The sequence below is a fragment of the Osmia bicornis genome, chromosome 1 (genome assembly GCF_907164935.1).
Source record: "Osmia bicornis bicornis chromosome 1, iOsmBic2.1, whole genome shotgun sequence".
NCBI classification, from domain to species: domain Eukaryota; kingdom Metazoa; phylum Arthropoda; class Insecta; order Hymenoptera; family Megachilidae; genus Osmia; species Osmia bicornis.
This window is the reverse complement of record NC_060216.1, coordinates 7,519,833-7,539,746: the sequence shown is the minus strand read 5'-3', so window position 1 is coordinate 7,539,746 and position 19,914 is coordinate 7,519,833. Positions and strand designations below refer to the sequence as shown.

Here is a 19,914-nt window from a genome sequence, read left to right as displayed (position 1 = left end):
GACGATTCGAGTGTCCGCGTATACACATTATCGTGGCTGGCCCTCCGTATACACTAAGCCCAACGTGAATTGTGATATTACAGGCGAAAAAAGGGTTTCGACGAGCGCACACAAAAAGAGTTTATGAAAACAGCGGTGACTGTGCGAGATGAGGATTAAAATCGAGACGTGTGGGCTTTCGGACCATCATTTTTGTTTTCATGACTGCTCATCTTTTCGGAGCTAAACGGGAATTTTTTTTCTATCGTTTATCAGATAGATATTCTCTGATAAGCCGACCTTATCTACTTCCTCGAAGAAAGTTCAGCCGAACCAGCGAAGCTGCCAGTTTGGCCACAAACAAACGTTGATTGAATGCGATGCACATTAAATTTTACGACTTTTATCTCTCATACCTCTCGACACCTCTCCAGACGAGATTTCAAACTCGCGCACCGCCTCGTACCATCGAAACTTTCCTAACTTCTTACCATCCGTCGCCATAATGGTCGTGCTGTGCCATCCAGAGAACTTGCCAGTTTAGAGCTCCATCTTGGCCCGAAACTTTACGCATTGTTGAGCGTCGTGGCGCGATGTTTTGATCGCATCTAACATTCCACCCTCGAGAGACACGCGTGTAACATCGCGGACCACCAGCCGCATTTATCGTTTCAACGTACCTCTTTTTCTCTGTTCTTTTTTTTCTCTTTCTTTCCTTCTCCCCATCTCTACACTTTTCGCGTTTTCCTCGACTCGTTCGAAGGTCTCTTTTGAAAAAGACTCGATCGCAGTCGGTCGTCTCGAGGCGTCCTCTTCGTTCCCTCTCGAACGGATTATACCGAATAAACGGGAAGTTTCTCGCGTCGGCGGACTGATCTGCGCGCGACTAAAACTTTTCCGAGCGATTCGTTTTCCATTCAGGCTCGAGTTCCCCTGACGTCTCTCGACCCTTCCATTTCCTCTTCAATTGCAAGATTGGATTTTCCTCCGGGAACAGCCACCACTTCGCCTGTTGCCCTCGCCGCGCGGCCAGACTCCTTTGCCCGAGATATTTCATTTAATTCGAAGGTTTGTCGTCCGTTCGTCAAACGCCAGCAACGTTTATGAAGTTTCAAGGTTTCTCAAGGGTGACCAGCTGAGAGTTACGTTTGCTTTTTTATTACCAGCGAAAACCGTGGGCAATATTAGGACTAAATAAATGTGAAGGTAAATAACGGATGAATATAAAAATTGAAAAAATGAGATAAAATTTTCTTTCGGTCTTTTTTACCAATGGTAATCTCTCTTTGAATTTTTCAAATTTAGTTCCATACATAGTTTCTCCTGAGAGAAATAGAGGATTCTACGAATTTTCCAATAATTATATATCAACACGCATAAAGCTCGAATTTCTTTGGCCAATATCAGGTTCGTACAAAAGAAAGTATTTAATGAAAATCCAGCTACCTCTATCATAATGGAACAGTCTGACAAGATGGAAGATCCGAATCTCGGTTCAATATCAACGTAATCGATCCTTTTTTAATTCTCGCAAGTCCTTTCTCGTGACGTCACGATTCATCTAGTCCTCTGTAAAGCGTGGACAAGGTAATGTAGGCCAGATACGGTCAGCACTGGATACCAAATCGATTCTCCCACCCTGACTCTGTTACCATGGCATGGAAATTTCCAACTGATAAATCGTTACCTGTACGTTTGTGTTAAAAAGTGTTTGCCAAATCAAATTTGCATGATAGAAACTCATTCGCAACATTAATCCAAATAATTTAAATGCATAATCCGAATAATGTTCTCGTTAATTGAATCCACTAAATCATTAATGCTGGATTAATCCAATTTTGAATCCCATGCACTCTCTAATCGTTAGTTATTTATATTACCGATTTATATCAGAAGAAAGAAAACATATTTCTTCGATCTTTTGATCGAACCTCTTCCTTTAAATAGCCGTTTAATCGAGTTCATCGTATTCGTGCAAACACATCGAGGTGCAAGGAGAAGTTCTTTAATAATTCCTTTGCAATCTCGAACACGAAGTCGTGATAAGACTGCGATCCGATCGACTTTGTAATAAAAGACACAGGTCGCTGGAAACCTTGTCACGGTTTCTATTTCCACAACCGCTTCGCTGCGTTGCATCGAAGTGCATCGGAATGCATCGAGCGTCGAGCATTCCTCGCGACGACTTTCAATCCACCGTTGCAACAGCATCGATTACGTTCAATTCGTTAATTTAACGAGTAAAAGCAACAATCGGTGCCGGTCGAATACCGGTTGGAGATCATCGATGGTTCTCGGATTAAAGTGCAGCGAGTAGATCCGGGCAGATGCAACGAGCTGCAGTGCAGCTCAAACACGAAGCGGCCGGCCACAATGCAAATTCGCCAGAGGGTAGATTGAGGGGGGCGATGATCATTCCCACGTGTACAGAGAGCTTCGAACTATCTTCTGCTTCGCAGTACTCGCCCTTCCGTCTAACTATGCATTTCCAGCGTCGATTCGCTCGCTTCAGCTCGTTGCTCCCTTCTCGTTTCTCTTTCTCCCTTCCACCTTGGCCTATTTTTTCCCTCTTCTCTCCCTGGCATCCGTTTGACCCGTGCTCCACGGTCCGTGCATTCGACGAGTCCCTTAATTTAAAGCAGATTCGTTCTATAAGTCGGTTACATTGATGCAATTACTGCGACCGATCCGCGCAAGAGTTGACATCAGAGAGTTAGGAGAAATTAAATCGCTTCGGGTCGCAAGTTTGATCGTTAGTTAAACTTAACCAGCAGAAGAGATAGCAGGATTTTTGTGCTATATGTAGGTGGATAGAAACGAACTCGATCCAGATTTCGTAACGAGCGAATCGACGCGAAAACGGTTCATGTTATCCGGTGTTTATACGTAAAATGCAAACTTCAAACAACGCATTAACGATATCGCAGTGATAACAGACCCGGGGCTGTTTCCATTCATAACACTTCCGAGATTTCGCGGAGCTTGCCGGTTAGGCAAACCGAAAGTTACTCGTTTGTAGGCTTTTCCACCCTCTAACCCTGTTCGAGGAACGACAGACAAATCCAAACTCGACGCTTTACTTTCTCTAATACACGGCGATGAATTTTCGATTCCTTGGAAACGCTTAAAGTCAACTTTCGACTGTTGAAATTACTTTTCTCCATTTTCTTAGTTGTGCATTTTTCATTGCTATGCCCCCGGGGAGACGATAAATAAACGGCGACACCATGCTCGACCTGCGACCAGCTTAAAACCAAAGTTTTTCTACGTAGCGGTGTTCCGAAAAACTTTTCTAAAATCGTCGAGAAATAACGCGACGGCACAGAGAGCAGCTAACGGATATCGATTTATCGCTCATACAAGAATGGCAAACTTTCCGAACAGTTCTCAACAACGTTGCTCGCCCTTCGGTGTACCAGCACGCTTTTCGCCCAGGCGAATAGGAATATCCACGGCAATTTCGAAAATAAGGTGCACTCGATGTTCCCACGGAGAAACTTCAGGCAGGCTTTTAACAAACCGAAACAGTTTGAAGTTCATTCCAGTGAATAAAACGGGAAAGTTGAAAAGTACCTTTCTCGCCTATATATCCTTGACGCCTATATAGCCTACCATTTGGCTAACTAAAATTAATTTTTATCAAAGTGTTTCGTGTCATATCTCTGTTTCCAACTATGGCAGTTCCTGTATCGAATATCAACTTGCTTCCCCCCTTCTTTCGAAAAGGTGCAAACAATCCAGCTGTTAATCAGTCCAAGATCCCATTGAAAGGACGCGCTGAACGGAAGCTGTCGCGAGGCGAAAAAGATTTATACGGGGAAAGTTGGCGCGATTTAAAGCGTCCGTTCTATCGCGATCTCGTACGAGATTCATAACCCCGATAAGCGAATGACAAGACTCGCAGGAGGGGTGAGCGTTTCGAAAATCCTGCGATGATTTATTACGTTATACTCTCTCTTTCTCCCTGGAGAATCGTTGCACCTGGGAACGGCGGGAAGTTTCCTTAAAACCGAGAATCTGGACGACACTCTGAAAACATCCACTCGGAGCCAGAATTAACGGAGCAAGAAATGCATTTCGATAAAAGCTAACAAACATTCTATTCTTGATTCGACGTACAAAAGAAAAATTTCATTTATTCAATTGGTTATTTCCAAAAAACCTCTGAATATAATTGACGATCTACTGTTCCTCAGCAGTATGTTAATACGAATACCGCGTTGTTGGTCCTCTAATATCGAAACAATACGCGTTCACCTGGTATCATCGCCAGGCTAAAAGCACGCCGCTCGTATTCGCTCGCGTGCCATTGTATTCTCGATTTCGCGTCGCAGTCAAAGGGGGTCGCAGGTGCGCCAGAGGAGAGGAAAAATTGCGTAGTCCCATACGATGATGGGAGATGAAGAGGAAAGGTTGGTGTTTCTCTCATGAAACCGATGCTCTCAGAATTATTACGCCGACTAAATGGCATTTCAGCTCGTTAATGGGTATTAAAAAATGTTTCGTTTGACCCGGCCGGAAATCCGTTATGTCTATTCATGCGTACTCCTGTAGGGGCGTAGTCACGAAGACTTGCAGCGAGATTGAATCCGCGAAATCGGTTTCCGTTTCTCCTTTCAAGCCCTTTTTTTTTCTCTCGACGTCTATGGCGTCCCTTTTCGAACGAACAGCCGAGCCTGTTTCCACCGCGTCCGCCACGAGAATCATGGCGCAACGGGGTCCTATTCTGTATCGCGGCCCGGCTTATTCGAGCATATTATTCCGCGTGTACGTGCAAAAATATTCGCGTGGCCGAACGTTGGTTAAATCCTGTGCCATCAGCCAAATAGACGTCTGTCATTTTCCCTCCCGCAGCCGTAGTGCACGCCGTTCGCGCTCAATGTTTTATACCGCGGACCCTCTGTCCTAGTCCATTACTCTTATTGGCGCGCGCGAAATTCTAGTCGCGCGGTTGAAACGAAGTTTTCCGGCCAGAAAGAAATTTTCCCGGGCATAATCCAACCCATTGGTGATCCTCTACCTTTGTCGCCATTTTAACCAGCTACTGATAAAAAATTCATCGCAGACATTGATTTCCTTGTTGTACTCTATCGAATACTAATTACTCTTCGAAGATTTCCAATTGTGCAGCGTGTATCAAATAAAGCTCAAATATAATTCTACCAATAATCTGGTATTAAGTAAATAAAAAAATGAATTGCAAGGGTAATAAATTTCATGAAATCTGCAATCGCCATTGTGTTATAAATTTATAAATACTTAGTACCGATGATATTCTGTCGTTTGCGTCGATAAATTGTATCGGTTTCGTACGTTTGTAGAATTTTCAGTAGCAGAGCGACGCGATAAGTCAGCCGTTGGCTTTTGCGTCCTCGCGTTATCCCCGTTTCCTCGTCTCTCTCCTTCTTTTCCATAAAATAAAAGTTTTTTTTATTCTCTCCGCACAAGTACGTTAATGATTTAAAGCGGAAGCGATTTCCCACCGCCGAGACTTTCAGCAGTTTTCGCGGCTAATTTGCGAAATAATAAAACTCCCTCCGTTGGGTCTGCGAGCGACGTATGCAAATGCGAAACACGCCGAGTTCGCCGGTTATCCGGCTATTTTTATAGAACCTTGGCTTTTGCCTGTCTTTCAAGCACACACCGCAGCTTTCTCGCTCGATGGTGTGCATACACGTCGACCTTTAAGGCGGCGGGCACCAGACTTACGGGCGTTTTCGCTAGCTCCATTTATAGCCGGTCGTGTAGCACCGGTTAGAATGCAGAGCAATTTTGCTCGAGAATAATGCAATACACGGTGGCGCGGGAGATGCGCGCAACGAACGTCGAAATATTGACACTGCCACGCGAGCCCGGCCAACGAGGGTGGCAGTGGGTGTTGGGACGAGGGACAACCAGCATGAATACTGTATCGGTGCAAATGCAGTCGTTTATATACGCGGAGGTGCGAACGCGGGCAAAAACATTTTCGCGCGATGCATTTTCTACCGCGTCACGCACGGTACACAGACCCACACCCACACATGGACGGGCTGGAAAATGCTGGCGGAAGAGGGGAATTTACGTAATATATTTCGTGTCAGCGGGAGAAAAAAGCAGGAAAAATAGCGGCTAAAGCGTCCCTTTGTGCCGGATGGCGTCACTCGTGCAACGATTTCGCGTAATTTACATTAGAAGGCGCGGCCCGTAACTCGGCCTCTGGTTTCACGCCGTTTCATTTTACTCGTTGAATACCACCTCTGATGTTTCCTTTATACCCGACGCTTTGCAAACCAATTTGTATCGCGTCTATTGGTTCCTCGAAATATAGACTGCTATGATTAGATCGTGTGTAAAGGGCTTCGAGCCGAGGTGTCGTTGGCCTCTGCACTGATACTTCCATTGAATATAATTGCCTCGAGAAATCAGAAGATCGAAGCTCTCGTTTTCTGAAACGTCGTGTTGAATTCCTGGAACGAAAGATTCTCTTCGAACATATTACATTTACTTGCAGAATTCAGTCATACCTTTTAAACGTTCCCAAGTAATAAATTGTTTGATGAATTCGTGCTCTGTTCATTTTCCATGGAATTCAATTTATAACATTCGCTGTTGGCTGTTTCTATATCCTTGACCTATATCACTTCAACAATTTTTCTACCTATCTTTATATTTCTGTCATCCTGATTCCGTTCGAAAAAGAAAAACAGATTATATCGCGTGAAGGTAAAATGAGCTTTCGCAAGCTATATTTCCCCTCTCACGGAAGGTATGTAGCCGCGTCGAGGTCGGGTTACAGGATTGATGCACAGCTAACTCGCGAGATTTTTTTACGAGCATCGATCCGCGCGCGACTGTATGAAATTAACTGGTTGCAGCGCGCATTCTAGTTGCCCTCGGGCGCATCAGGTTCCGCTATTTCGGTGAAACGTAAGCGACGTGCCGGGGCACGATGCTGCACCGCTCGAATTTTCATTTTACACGGCCGTTTAATGGCGACGGTGACCCCCATTAAAATCGTCGGGCCTAGTTTCCGAGTCATTTTCCTCGCACCTCATTTTCCTTTTATTGTTCCTCGATTTACGACACGTGCACCGTCGCGAGGAGAATTTTCCATTAAAGAAATTTGCATATTAATGGAAGCTCGACCGCTACGAGCAACGATTGGCTTGAAACTTTTATTAAAAAAAAAAAAAAAGAAAAAAAGAACAAGACGAAGAGAAAAGGAGAGAAATAAAGTATTTGTATCGTTTTCATCGTGGATTCAATTATATCTGGGTCTGCTTTCAGATGACAGACATCATATGCTACCCACTGGAGAGCTGCTGGTGTTCTCGGTCACTTCGTCCGATGCCCAGTCGAGTTATCGATGCCGGACGGTGCACCGTGTCACTGGTGACACCGTGGAAAGTTCGTCGTACGCCAGGCTGGTGGTCACCGGTAAGTTGCGAGCAATACCCACCTGCGAACCGTTCGTTCGCGAGCTGTCAAACTTTCCTTCGAGTGAATATTTAATGCCGGCAAATGCATGGGGAAATTTAGCGTTGCTCCAGGTAGCAAGGGAGAAAGTTGAGTTAGCTCGAAGCGAGCTGTGGGAAACGTGACGGATCGCGTCTGACTCGGGGACGGTTTGAATGTTCCACCACGATAAATGATAGTAATATGCGGGCTAATATTTTATTTTCCCCGACTATATTACCCTGCCGTGTTATTGGAATTAATAGGTAAAATGCTCCATTTTCCTGTAGTTGACGTATAATGCCGATGCTAAAGTTAAAGTATTTACATTTCTTCGAGTAAATCCCGGATACCATGAGAGAACACTGAGATTTACCGGAAACGCATCAAATTCAGATCAACAATGGCGGCTTCCGTTTCGCATAAAGCAGCGATAGCAGGACACGCTCGAGGAAACGCGTGTAACGTACATCGAGAGAATGCTCGTAATTAGGTTATATCCTATTTGCCGGCAGCAATACGCGATGAACGCGTGTAAAAGCTGTCGACCATTCGGAATCAGCTCGTATTTTCAGCGCTGTCGGTATATTTTGTTTACGACTCGAAGCACTTCGCCTAACGCAGAAACACCGGTAGATCCGTGCACCGCGAACGTTTCGGCCATTAGCATTTCGGACGTTCATGATTTATTCATGAAGAAAGCAACGCGACCTGTCGAGCCCAGCGTGCGTGCGAGCAAGCTAGCTAGCGTCCTGTTGGCTGCCATACGGGAAACGCGCAACAATGCATTATGATTTACTATGCAAAAGGTATGCGTGAGATCGTTATATAAACGCTCGTGTTTAAGTAGATGCGCGAAACGTTCGCTTGGTTATCCCCGAGAAATGCCCCGAACGAACGGCCGCTCACGTACGACCCGCGACCGACAGCTTTAATAGCCATTATGCTGGAGCAGCTTCTGTCACCGGAAGTCAAGCGAACTCGCTTCGTCCTTAGAGGTGCGTGCTGGAAAAGCGGACGGGGAGAAAGTTTCCTCCAAGAGGGGAAATGGGTTTTTCCTACGAAACTTTTGTTTCCTGTCTGGTACGCCGCGGTTCAAGGGCCATGTGGCCCAAAACACTGGCCCAGGCCGCCTTTAACGTTTTATAACGTACCAGCCGTGCACGCTAAATGGTCAATGCACGTTGAAAACGTCATTATCAAAACGATCGTAAACAACCTCTGTTAACGATCCGACCGCGAACACGATAGTTCATCGACGTGCTTCAACCGGCGTTTGAGAGCTGCTGATTCATAAGACATAAAATGGGTCGAATGTGGATGAGCGGCTGGAACAATAGATGGCTAATGATCAGAGTGTAAGCCGAGATGCTGCACCGGTTGGAACTGAGAAGACACGGAATCGAATGCAAGATGAACATATTGTTCGTTAGTTGCGCACGGCGCCGTCTCAAACGGCGAAATCAGGAGTCGTTGTCGAGGAAAGTGCAGCCGAAGGAAGAATTTCGGACTGCTCGTTTCGAAGAAGCAGCAAAACGATAGAGAATTTCAAAATCGACGCTAATATGAAGTTACTCCGATATTGTCGGACTGCGTCGTTTCCTTCGAGGAAAGTTTAATCCTTTCGTTAAGGGAGACTTGGACAAAAACGCCCTAAAAAGGACGCTATACAGAAGAACGAACCTATTGTAGTCTCTTGCCCGTTATAATGATCCCTCGTAACGAAAGAGTTGAAATGATTGTTACTTCGAGCGGACGAGTATTCTTCAGAATTTCTGAAATAAAAGAATTCGAAGCGATCTTTCATTAAAAGAGTTGAAGTTTATTTGATAAGATTCTTGCAACCACGAGCATCGGATAGATGCAAGATTACGCAAACGTCTAGCTAAATTACGCTTCGAATCCCAGCGAGCCTTAAGACGGCAGGGAATTAATCGATCTCGGCAAACAGGGTTGCAAAGAGGAAACGCAAGTTCCTGAACGCGTCCGTTCGCATCAGTGTCTCGTCCCCGCAGTAGCTGTCCGTCCCTCTTTTTATCATAGTCACCGCCATTACCCGTTCTAGCATTTTTCGCAACCTCTCACCCGTTACTTGCCCTCCTCGCCGCTGACACGAGGCGGCTACATCACTTCGCCATCGTAGCATTTTAGGGAAGCACCGCCTTTTAAGCCGGCTGTCCATTAAACAGCGGAGCCGGATGAACCGCGAACCGTTTAAAAACTCGAATTCCTTAAGCCAGATACGCGGTCGCTCTACCACGCTCCTAATGGACCCACCCTCGCCTCGACGCGATGCGCTTCAATCGACTCCCGGAACGTTTCACCAGTTTCCCTTCTCGATGTCCACTCGAACGACGTCGAAATTCGAGAACGCCTTTCCTCCGGCAACTTTTTTCCACGGAAGTTTAATCTGTACATACATCGTTTCGAGTTACTCCCGACTTTTAACGTTTAGCTTTGTTTCCGTCAACGGGGCAGTTGCCGAAGAAACTTCATTCGTTAAGAAACAATAAATTCTACTCGTTCCCTCTTCGACTCGAAGAAATATGATCAGATTTCTCCAAATATTGATACAGTTCGATATTTCCCTTCGTATAGATAATGGGAGAAATTTTCGTGTCAAGTTGGTCGAACGGTGAATCGACAGAATACTTAGCGTGAAAACAGAACGGAAATCGATGAGCATGGAAAAGCCAGCGAAACTTTTCCACCGTTCTGGCGCGGAACTTTTAATTATATTCGCAGCCACGAATCAACGCCACTCAGTTCGAAAATGCAATCAACGGCGAATGTTGTCTCCGAGCAGCAAGTTGATTCTCGCCGCATCGTGAACCGGCGAATCTGGCAAGTTTTATCGGTACATCCGAGAGTTTCCTTCTGCATGATTCACGATCAATTGATATCACGGCCGGAGCGATACGTTTCATTCGATTCCGCGGGAAGTTCGCGGTAGGAAAGAAAGTTTCAGTTTCGAGAGCCAACGAGGATGCTTCTTTCCGCGCTGACTCTCGATTCAATCGAGCGACCAGTTGGTACCACGGTCGAACGGTTTCTTGGCTAGTTGAACATCTCCTTTATTGGCCGGATCTCGTCGACGCCGTGGTTTTTGCACCAGCTAAGCTTCTGCATAGCTACTGGCCACCTCCGGCTGTTTCGCGACCGTTCTTTCGTGTCTCGACCGAAATCCAAAGTCTAACTCACACCGTGGTTATCCGGCGTGCAAAGAACCACCCCGCCAAAAAGTTTCTCAACGTGTCGCTATATTTACGATTTTCCAACGGCGATTGTTGCCGCGAAAGTCGTAAAAGCTGGCGACAAACTGCTTCGTTGCGGGAAATCAGTCAGCGTGAATGGAGCGCTGACTCCACGAAACAAGGGGAGAGCAAACAGAAGGGGTGTGGAGAAAACGGAAGTGGAGCGTAAAGATTACCGTGATATATTAGTTAAACTTCCTCTTTTCAACGGTCGATCTTTAGCCGATCTTCCTCGTAACGATTCTTGAACGCGAATTCGAGCAAGATTTAGAATAGCAACCGACGAAGAATGAAATGTTTCAATTTAAACTTCTAATAAGTTCCTTAATGAATAAGTTGATTCACAATCTGCTACGTTGCACAGTTTAATAGCATTCAGCCGCTGTTACATTTCAACCTAACCAAATGTTCAACTACTTACAAACCATATTGTGTATGCATAACTCATGAAATTAGATGCAAGAGAGTTTGAAAGCTTCCCTACGAAAACCTGTGCTCCGAGGTATCCGCGAAATTTCACGGCGCCGAGAGAGGTGGACCCAGGAAAACGAGGAGAGCACGCTGCTGTTATCGCGATGATAAACGCGCTGCTTGGAAATCGTAAATGCAGATTTATCGCGATTATTCGAGACGGTGTAAAGAAGCACGAAAAAAAAAGAGAAAGAAAAGAAAGAACAAAAGAAATGGTGGACGAGTTAGCTGTGCTGCACGTTCACGGTATTACTTCTAAGTACTTTAAAGACTCTCGCCTGGCAGCTCGAGAAAAATGTTGAACTTTCGGTAAATCCGTGGAATAAGGCGAGCGGCTGCTTCGCGGCACGCTTTTATGATACTCCGTTGGCTTTTTTGTCGGTCAATGACGAAGATGGTCGAGCGAAAGGGGCGGAAAGATAAAGAGGAATACTCTCAGCCGGGGTTGAAGAAGAAGAAGAAGAAGAGGAAGAAGAAGAGGACGGAGATGGAGGAGGGTGGATATCGTCCTATTGGAGAGTCGACGAAAACGCAAAGTACAATCCACGGAGCCAGGATGCAGCCAGTCTGCGGAGCAACGTCGGCAAGAAACAATGCAGCCATCACGGCTCCAATCCCTTCGCTCGCTACCCCGCAATCTTATCGAGCTCAACCTACTTGTATCTCTCTTTTCCATTCCCTATATACCTCTACCTACGTACTGCATCATCATTGCACGTATATACGTACGTACATCCATACACTACCGTCTAAACGAGAACAAGGAACCAACGAATACGATGATTTGTAAGGAACTAGACAAGTAATAGCCCTCGGTGTTCTTCGAATTCCGCTCCTAAAGTCGAATTGCACGACCGAGATCCCCTTTTCGTGGTTTCTTCCGTTTCCTCCTTCGCTATCACCTCGAATTCGACCGATTGTTATGATAGTTGAATGGTTAGCTGGAAATGGTACTCCCTGGAACATCTGGCGGGTTGAAGTTGAAGAAGGATCACGTAACAATTACCAGATTCGAGAGAAGAAGGAAATAGGAATCTGCGAAACGTCAGCCTTTTCGCCTAGGGGTTGGATAAGAAACGGAAAGGAGACGAAAGGGTGCGTACATTGACGAAGACGAACGACGTCGCGACCAGTTATTTTTCTTGTTTCGCGTTAAAATATTTGCGCTAGAATGCATTATTCACCGTAGCTGTTATTTCTCTCGGCGAGTTTTGAATTTTACACCGGGTTACGGGTCGCGTATCAATCTTCTTGGGTTTCACGCTTCGACCAACCCCCCTTCGTCCCCGGAATATGACGCGTTAATCCTACAGCTGTAGAACGAAGCCGTTAATTTAACAACAGAACACCGTTGGTACGCGCTCTATTCCATAGCCCACGCCCTGAATCCGCGCGCCGTCGTTTCAGCCGCTTTTCGCCACCAGTATGTTTATTCGCACGCGAGTTTTTGTAACGAAAGATACGGGTACGCGGTGTATAAAGAGGGTGGAAGGGTGCGGGTAAATACCCTGTGTCGCGGGGAAACAAACGCGCAAGCCACGCGGACGCATCACGCTCGTTCGCAGAAAAAGAAAACTGCTCGCTGTGGAAACTCGAAGGAAGAAGAGGATATTTTTGTTCGTTGACGCTCCGCGTACACGTAAATCTTCGTTGGAAAGCTTTGAACGAGAGAAAATTTCGCGAGTGCAAATAGAGAGAGAGAAAAACTATCTACGAGAGGATCAAAACGTTGTTGCATCGTTCGGTGGAAATCGCGTGAAGCTTTCGAGACAGAGCAGCTTAATCTGTGATTTTTTCGCGAGCAATAAATCGTGGATTAAATTTTAAGCAGCTTTCGTAGGAGTGTGGACACGTGTTTGACGAAGAAGCAAGATTCTCACGGAATTGTTACTGGCCTACGTAAATGACCCTTTCTAGGATTACGCAGGAAAATGCGCGACGAAAGTGCAAGCTCGCTTCAAAAGCGAGCTGAATACGGGAAGAATTGAATAGGTTATTTCTCGAATAGCGTAACGTTTGAAGTTATTACAATCAGGCAACTGTACAATTACATTTATTGAGGATTATATTACTTGAATATCAAATATTATTTTCTGAATGCGAGGCGACTGTGTGCACAGAGGTGCGAGAGGGAAATGTATTCAAATGAACGGTTATCTGTGAAAGTTAAACGTATAGCGTTGAAATTTTAATACAATCGAGGTACGGTTTAGTTATATTTGTTGGGCATTGTATTACTTGAATATCAAATATTGTTTGCGCAGTGGAAAAAGACTGAATAAATAAAAGTATCGGGAGAAGTGCATATTGAAATAAACGGTTAATAATGAAATTTAATTACGATATTATGAAAAACGTGTTTCGAGGATAAACGTATTTAGAACAATCTAACATTACTCCGAGTTAAGTATTATTTTCTAAATGTAAATGCGATTGAACAGGCAAAGGGGATACATTTAAATACATCATTATTCCTGAAAGCGGAAAACACTTTGAATGAACGAATTAATTAATCCCCGGCAGTAATTCCTGAAAGCTAATGTGCAACTACGTTGAGTGTACAAACGAGTTTAAATATTTCTATAGAACGTTTCACAGGGACAGCTTAAATATCGCGTTTTAGTTTTACGCGAAGAAATCCCTTGGAATGCTTCACAGAGGATTAAAAGATTTGATCGCATACATCTCCCGTAACATAGCCGGGAAACATCATTTTCTATCCGGAACACGTTAGTTCCGACGTTGAGCTTGCAACGCTCCCAAAGGCGAGCTTTCGCCAGCGGTTTCCTTCGAGCATCCTCGCCACGATAAATCTTCATTTCCAACGGCAGCCTTCTAATCTAATATTCTCGTTGAGTTACAGCCTTGTTCGAGTGTTTCCCGGCGTATACCGCCACCTTGCTCGATATCCGGTAATTCTGATCTTGATAAAATGAGCCAGATTTTCAGTATCATTGACGTAACTAGGTAAAGGTGTTGACTTTCCGAAAATGAATACGTTTCACAGCTCTGTTTAAGCCAGAAGATCTGATCAAGCCGAAAGGAAAATCCTCGTTACGGCAATGTTCGCTGGCCGACCGTCTATACCTATAAATCAAGGAATTATAATTATCCAGAATTGCGGTTGGACGATACGCGTGGAAATACGTGTACGAACGTAGGTACGTTCTCTGCGCGCAAATTGCGCTCCGGTGTCGCGCGTTGTGACCTGAATTCTGAAGCGCAATCAACGGCTGGCATTAAATTACCTATGTGCTCCATCGGTTCGAGATGCTGCCGCTTCGATGACGTAATTAGTCAACGACGTGATACGGTTGCCGGTAATATAGCTACAATTAATGTAGAAGCTCGTCTTGCTAACTAATTAATGAAGCCTGAACGATCCACTAAATATCCTTGCATATCTCTCATTCTCCCTCTGTCTTAGTCGGGGAACAACTCGAGTTGAAACCACATTCGCAAGTTTCGAGACTCGATCGCGAGACGTGGTCGATTTCCATACGTGTCCACCCTTTTCCTTACTTTAACACACGTTTCCGCGATAGTTAAGGAGGTACGTAAAATCCACTTCAACTTGAACCATTCCCTCCCTTTTCTCTTCTTTTCTGCCCTTCACTTTCCTTTTCGACGGCCACGCCGAGCCAGAAAGCCGTGTTACGAGCGTTTAAGGAACTATTAGGCGGGGGTGTGGAAAAGGGTGGTGGTAACACGGATGGTGGTAACGAGACTCGTGCAAGAATTCCAACGGCGGCAAAAGGCGAACGCGAAAAGCTCGGCTGGCAACGCTCGACAAGGGACACATTGTACTGGCTAATTAGTGGTAAGTTTATCAGGGTGAAGTTGCTTGTTCCAGGTAAATACATGAAAAAGACCGGGGCCATTTGAAATTCGCTTTAACCGGCGATACACGCGGACGGTGTATATTTAATAGAGTCTTAATTGGAGTCGACGGCTCGAAAGGTTTAATTGGACATCGTTCCACCGTGGTTTCCGCTCCCTTCAGTCCCGTACTTTTCCGCACCTCGTCCCACCGTCGCGTCGCCGCGCCGCGGCAAGCGTTTCACGTGGCCTGGCTCGAGGATGGCCGCAGCCTTCGGATTACCTAGTCAATGAACGATGCTTCAAAGGATATCAAGATGTCTGTTCGCTTTCTGCTCCGTTTAAATATCGTGCCCGCGCCCATCGGGCGAGTGCCCTTCCCGCGTTGCTAGTCGTCGACTCTGTGTACTTGGAAATCACTTGCCGCTGCGGCTATTAATTAAACTTCCCCCCCCTTGTTTAACTTTTTAACTGCTGCGAACGATGCTCTCTCCGCTCGGTAAGAGCATTCCGCTTGGAAAGCATTTTTTTCTAAATTTTTTCGTTAGGATCGGTTCATTCTTCTGTGAAGTTACGCTTTGCTCGTGTCTAATACAGATCGCGGCAGTCCAGTCCAATTAGTACGTTTGTAAGTTCGTTCACCTTCGGTGTAGACTTTATTTATGAATGCAAATCCGATCGGCCGAGTCAAAAATCTCTCCAACCGCGAATTACTCGTCGTTAGAGCGATCGACGAACGAATCCCTTGTTTCTCTTGTTTTATTTTTCAATCGGAGCATCGATCGAGCTCACTTTTTTTCTTTTTTTTTTTATCAACGCCGATCGACGTCGACGGGAGCGACACTGACGTTGAGGCGTAAGTCGGATGTAAATGGCATAAAAAGTTTCGAGCTGTACATATGCAGGAGCCGGTGCAACGAGCGGCGGTATGAACAAGGGTGTGGTGGCGGGGAGTTGCTGGAATATGGCAACTGGAATTGCACACTAGCACGAGCGAGAGAAATAACGTGGTCGAGAGAGAAAGAGGGACAATTTGAGAGGTAGCTAGAGAAGCGGAGAGAGAGAGAGAGAGAGAGAGAAGAAGCGAGATAGAGGCGAGCAACGATCAATACGCCATCAGCTTAAATTACAATAATAACGCCGACCAGACAAAGCAAGCGCACCATTATAAAGTAGTGCAGCCGTAAAAAAGCTCGGACGTGGAGGAGTCCGACCGTCCGGCAAACACCGTCCGTCTATTCATTGTTTAATTCGGATCAGTTTTGACCTAAAATTATATACTTCATAAAATTGTAATGACGAACTAAGAAATTCGTAATTATCAATAACTATAACGAATAGTAAATTTTCGATGCAGATGAAAATTGACCAGTTCGATCGATGTTCAATGAGTGCGGTGTCCATTATTTTCGGCCTCCATTAGCCGAGCAAGATTCTGGTAAATTGGATGGCTAGTTCTATCGAGCGCTGTTTGATCGAACGAAACATCGCGACACTCTCTTCTACGTGGAGTAGATGCGAAGACAAATAGCCATCCATGTTGGTACGAGTATCTCGAGTTATTAAATGTGTATACTCTGATCGATCGCAGACGATCAAGAGAAACGTTTACGCGTCGCAGTTAACATTTATCGTCGAGCAAATTAACAATTACAGAGCAGCCGTGTTGATCGGCAGGGAAAAAAGTCAATTGTTCCGCGTCGAAGCGTTGATATTTGAATGCATTCGGATTCTATAGGACATTCATGAACGGGCGAAGTTATGAAAACATTTCGCGCGATGGTTTTACGTTCTACAAGATAAATACACCCGTCGTCGCTTCGAATTAATCGCGAGGATCGTAGGTAAGCCGCACGATTGTTCGTGACGTGTAATTAAAGCGCGAAAGTAATGTGGAAGTTATATACTAAACGAGAGTGGAAAGAGAAGAAATGTAAATTTACCCGACCGTACTAAACTCGGGTAATACGTAACAGGAACAAAAGGAGATTTTACGCGACCGTGAAAAATTGATAGCTTCTTCTTTGTCCCTTTTCTTCGCTAGTCCGTGGAGATTTTCATTCCCGGGAACGAGTCAGAGATTCGAAACGTATTTCGACGGTATCTATGGGGCTGGTAGACGGTTGGGAGAAAAATTGACGAAAGAAAGAATCCATTCCCTCGTGATCGTTTTTGTCGTTAAGATTCATTGGTTACACTTAAGCTGCTTCGAAACGTAACCAAAGAATTTCCCCTTTTACCTTCGATCTGACGAATTGCCGAAGAACGTGTAAAGATTGATCGTGCGAACATTCAAATAACATATCAATTTCCATGTTTCCATGGCAAGCTTTTTCCATTTTACCTGTTCATCGAGGAGAAACCAACCGTTCGACCGATTAACCGGCACAGAATGGATCCATCGAGTTTTCGGTCAGAGCTTTAAAGCGAAACGTTTTGTTCGTCGACACGCTGAGCGCGTTTCGATTGTTCGCCTAATTTTTGCTGCACCGCTTGAATTCAACGCGGAAGTTTGACGAACGTTGCCGATTCCGTTCTTGATGGAACGGTCTCCAAACATTCGTAACGAAGATCCGCTTACGGGAATATCCGCTTGAAGGAATATGCTCCTTTCGTTTGCGAATGGTAATTCAATATTGCACGAAACCTGTACAGCAGAAATTTAACAGCAGCATGCTATTAAATGCTCGAACTATCCGAAAAATAATTATCCTGTTTCGCTGAATTACCGCTGTCGAAAAGTATCTCAAGAAGTCGTTAAATTATGTTATTACAAGATTTGAAAACAGGGTCACGGATCCATTGTAACTTGGTAGCATTCTTCAAAAATTCTTCAACCAAAAATGTCCAGCTATTCTCAATTTCTCGACTGAACTTTATTTGTACTTACTAATATACAACGGTGGTAGTTGTATAAAATAAACTATGGACGCATCTGTATATAAATTATTCCATTATTTCCAGATCCTCACAGCCAAGTTGCACCGAGGTTCAACGAAAGAGTGAGCCCAGCACCGATCCGCACCGGTGAGACGATCGTTCTGTCGTGCATTTCCCAGGGAATACCACCGCCGATGTATCTATGGTTTCGCGAGTCCGTGACCGGCACGACGATGATCTTCAATTCAGAAAGGATTTACGCGAGAGCTGGCGTGCTGGTGTTACAATCAGCCAGACCGGAGGACGCCGGACGATACGTCTGTCACGCGAACAATACCGCCGGTTCCGAGATGGTCGAATTGGAGGTCTCCATTATAAGCAGCCTCTCCATCCACCTAGTACCTCAACAGGTTAGTTTCCGGTACTTTCGTTTCATCTTTACGCCTGCATCAACCACCTTTTCCTCTTAGGACACGATATTTCATTTTCTTTTTAAGAGTACGAATCTTATAAATTCTTTTTTAACCCTTTCTTCCATGATTTTTTCAATAGTTGCCTCAGTCGGTCTATATAATATCTAGGTATTACATACAATACCTAGGAACATTTTATATAATATTAAAATAATTCGAATATTTCATACTTTGCCCAGAAACACCAGGCATTTTATATATTGCCTCGACATTTTAAATTTGACTGGGTAACTTATAATTAGAATTGAACTTAAAATTCAACCGTACTGAAAGTACCAGCCAAATTTGACACGTTTCATTTGTATCACGAGTGTGACTCGATATTATAGCGCAAAAGGTTAAGAAACAAATATCGAGGAATAGAACTTTCTGGTAGGCCAAACATCTTACATGAACTTATAGCATATTTTAATAATGTATGAGAGTTAGAAAAACAATTGAAAGTCTTTCTCGACGCAGAGCTCGCGTAAAACTTGATCCCCAGTTGTATGTAGTTTCAACAGGTATCCGTTTCCTCTCGATTGGATAACGCCATCGAATCGATTCCTTTTTATCTTCTCAGGCGACAACTTTGATCCGTCTTTGCTGGAAGTTAAATCGCCGATACAGCGGGATGCGATCGCGAAAGATTCTTGGCTCTGGTCTCGCGCTAATCGATGCGCCAACTTTGCATCGCGTTGTTGGAACTCCTTGAAAAATTCTGGGCGCTCGGCCGTTCCTCAACAGGTTAGCTAGCTGCTTCGGTTGGATTGAATTTCAACGACGCCGGGCTTCCTGTCTCGTTGCCGGTAATCTCAATCGTTCGAGAAATCTCGACGCCCCGTCTGCTTGCTCTCGATTACGTGGCTGATCGCGACGCGACACCTTTTTCTCGATCCACCTGCCGCAGACTTCGGTGCTTCGAGTTTCCGCAACCTCTAGGGACGAATCCATCGTCCGGAAATAAATTCTATAACGACGCGACCCGGTCTGAGACGTTCTGGAAAAAGGGCCGAGCTTCTCGATGATAAGTAGCTACTCTTTCTTCATCCGGCTGATACCTCAACAGGTTACCGTTCCTTTATTCTATTTTGTAAACAACTCGAGGGCTCCTCTCTCTTTCATGGTTATATTTTTTTTTTTCCTTTTTTCTTCTCGCTGCTCCTTCACCCGTATCTGCTACCCTTCACAGAGAGGGAGAGAGGAAGAAGGAGAAGCTTCTGAAACTTCTCTCAATGAGCGTCGATTCTATTTCCGAGAGATCTGCAAACTGGCTGGGCTCAGCGTGTTCAGCGTTAACGGTTCGTTGCACGGTGACTTTGTTAAGTCGACGAGATATCCTCGTTTCCGTTCGGTGAACACCACCTCCTCGAGAGCCGTGTCTACACAAGCGGCGAGTGTTTCGCGAATAAATTCGTGTCGCGACTTTGCGAGAGAATGAAACGACGTCGTCGTTGTCGTCGACTGATTCTCGCCGATGCGGCTAATTGAGGATCGGGTTAGGGTAAACACGATAGAGCGAGGATAACGACAGGCCAACCCGTGTTTCTGCAAGTCGCCGAATAAATCTTGAAAACGTCCCAACCAGAAGTCAGCTACCCTTGCGTAAATATCATGCCCGA

The 19,914-nt window shown here is 45.1% G+C and overlaps 1 protein-coding gene across 13 annotated transcripts in view; it reads left to right on the top strand.

Annotated features, from left to right (window-relative positions):
* The window catches only part of LOC114875474 (Down syndrome cell adhesion molecule-like protein Dscam2), a 151,562-nt gene that overhangs the window by 100,205 nt on the left and 31,443 nt on the right, over positions 1–19,914 (top strand). For all 13 annotated transcript variants that reach the window (XM_029185793.2, XM_029185795.2, XM_029185792.2 and 10 more), the window contains 2 exons: positions 7,249–7,398; positions 17,925–18,250. In XM_029185793.2, coding sequence (XP_029041626.1) covers positions 7,249–7,398; positions 17,925–18,250 — 476 coding nt within the window. The remainder of the gene's footprint in view (positions 1–7,248; positions 7,399–17,924; positions 18,251–19,914) is intronic.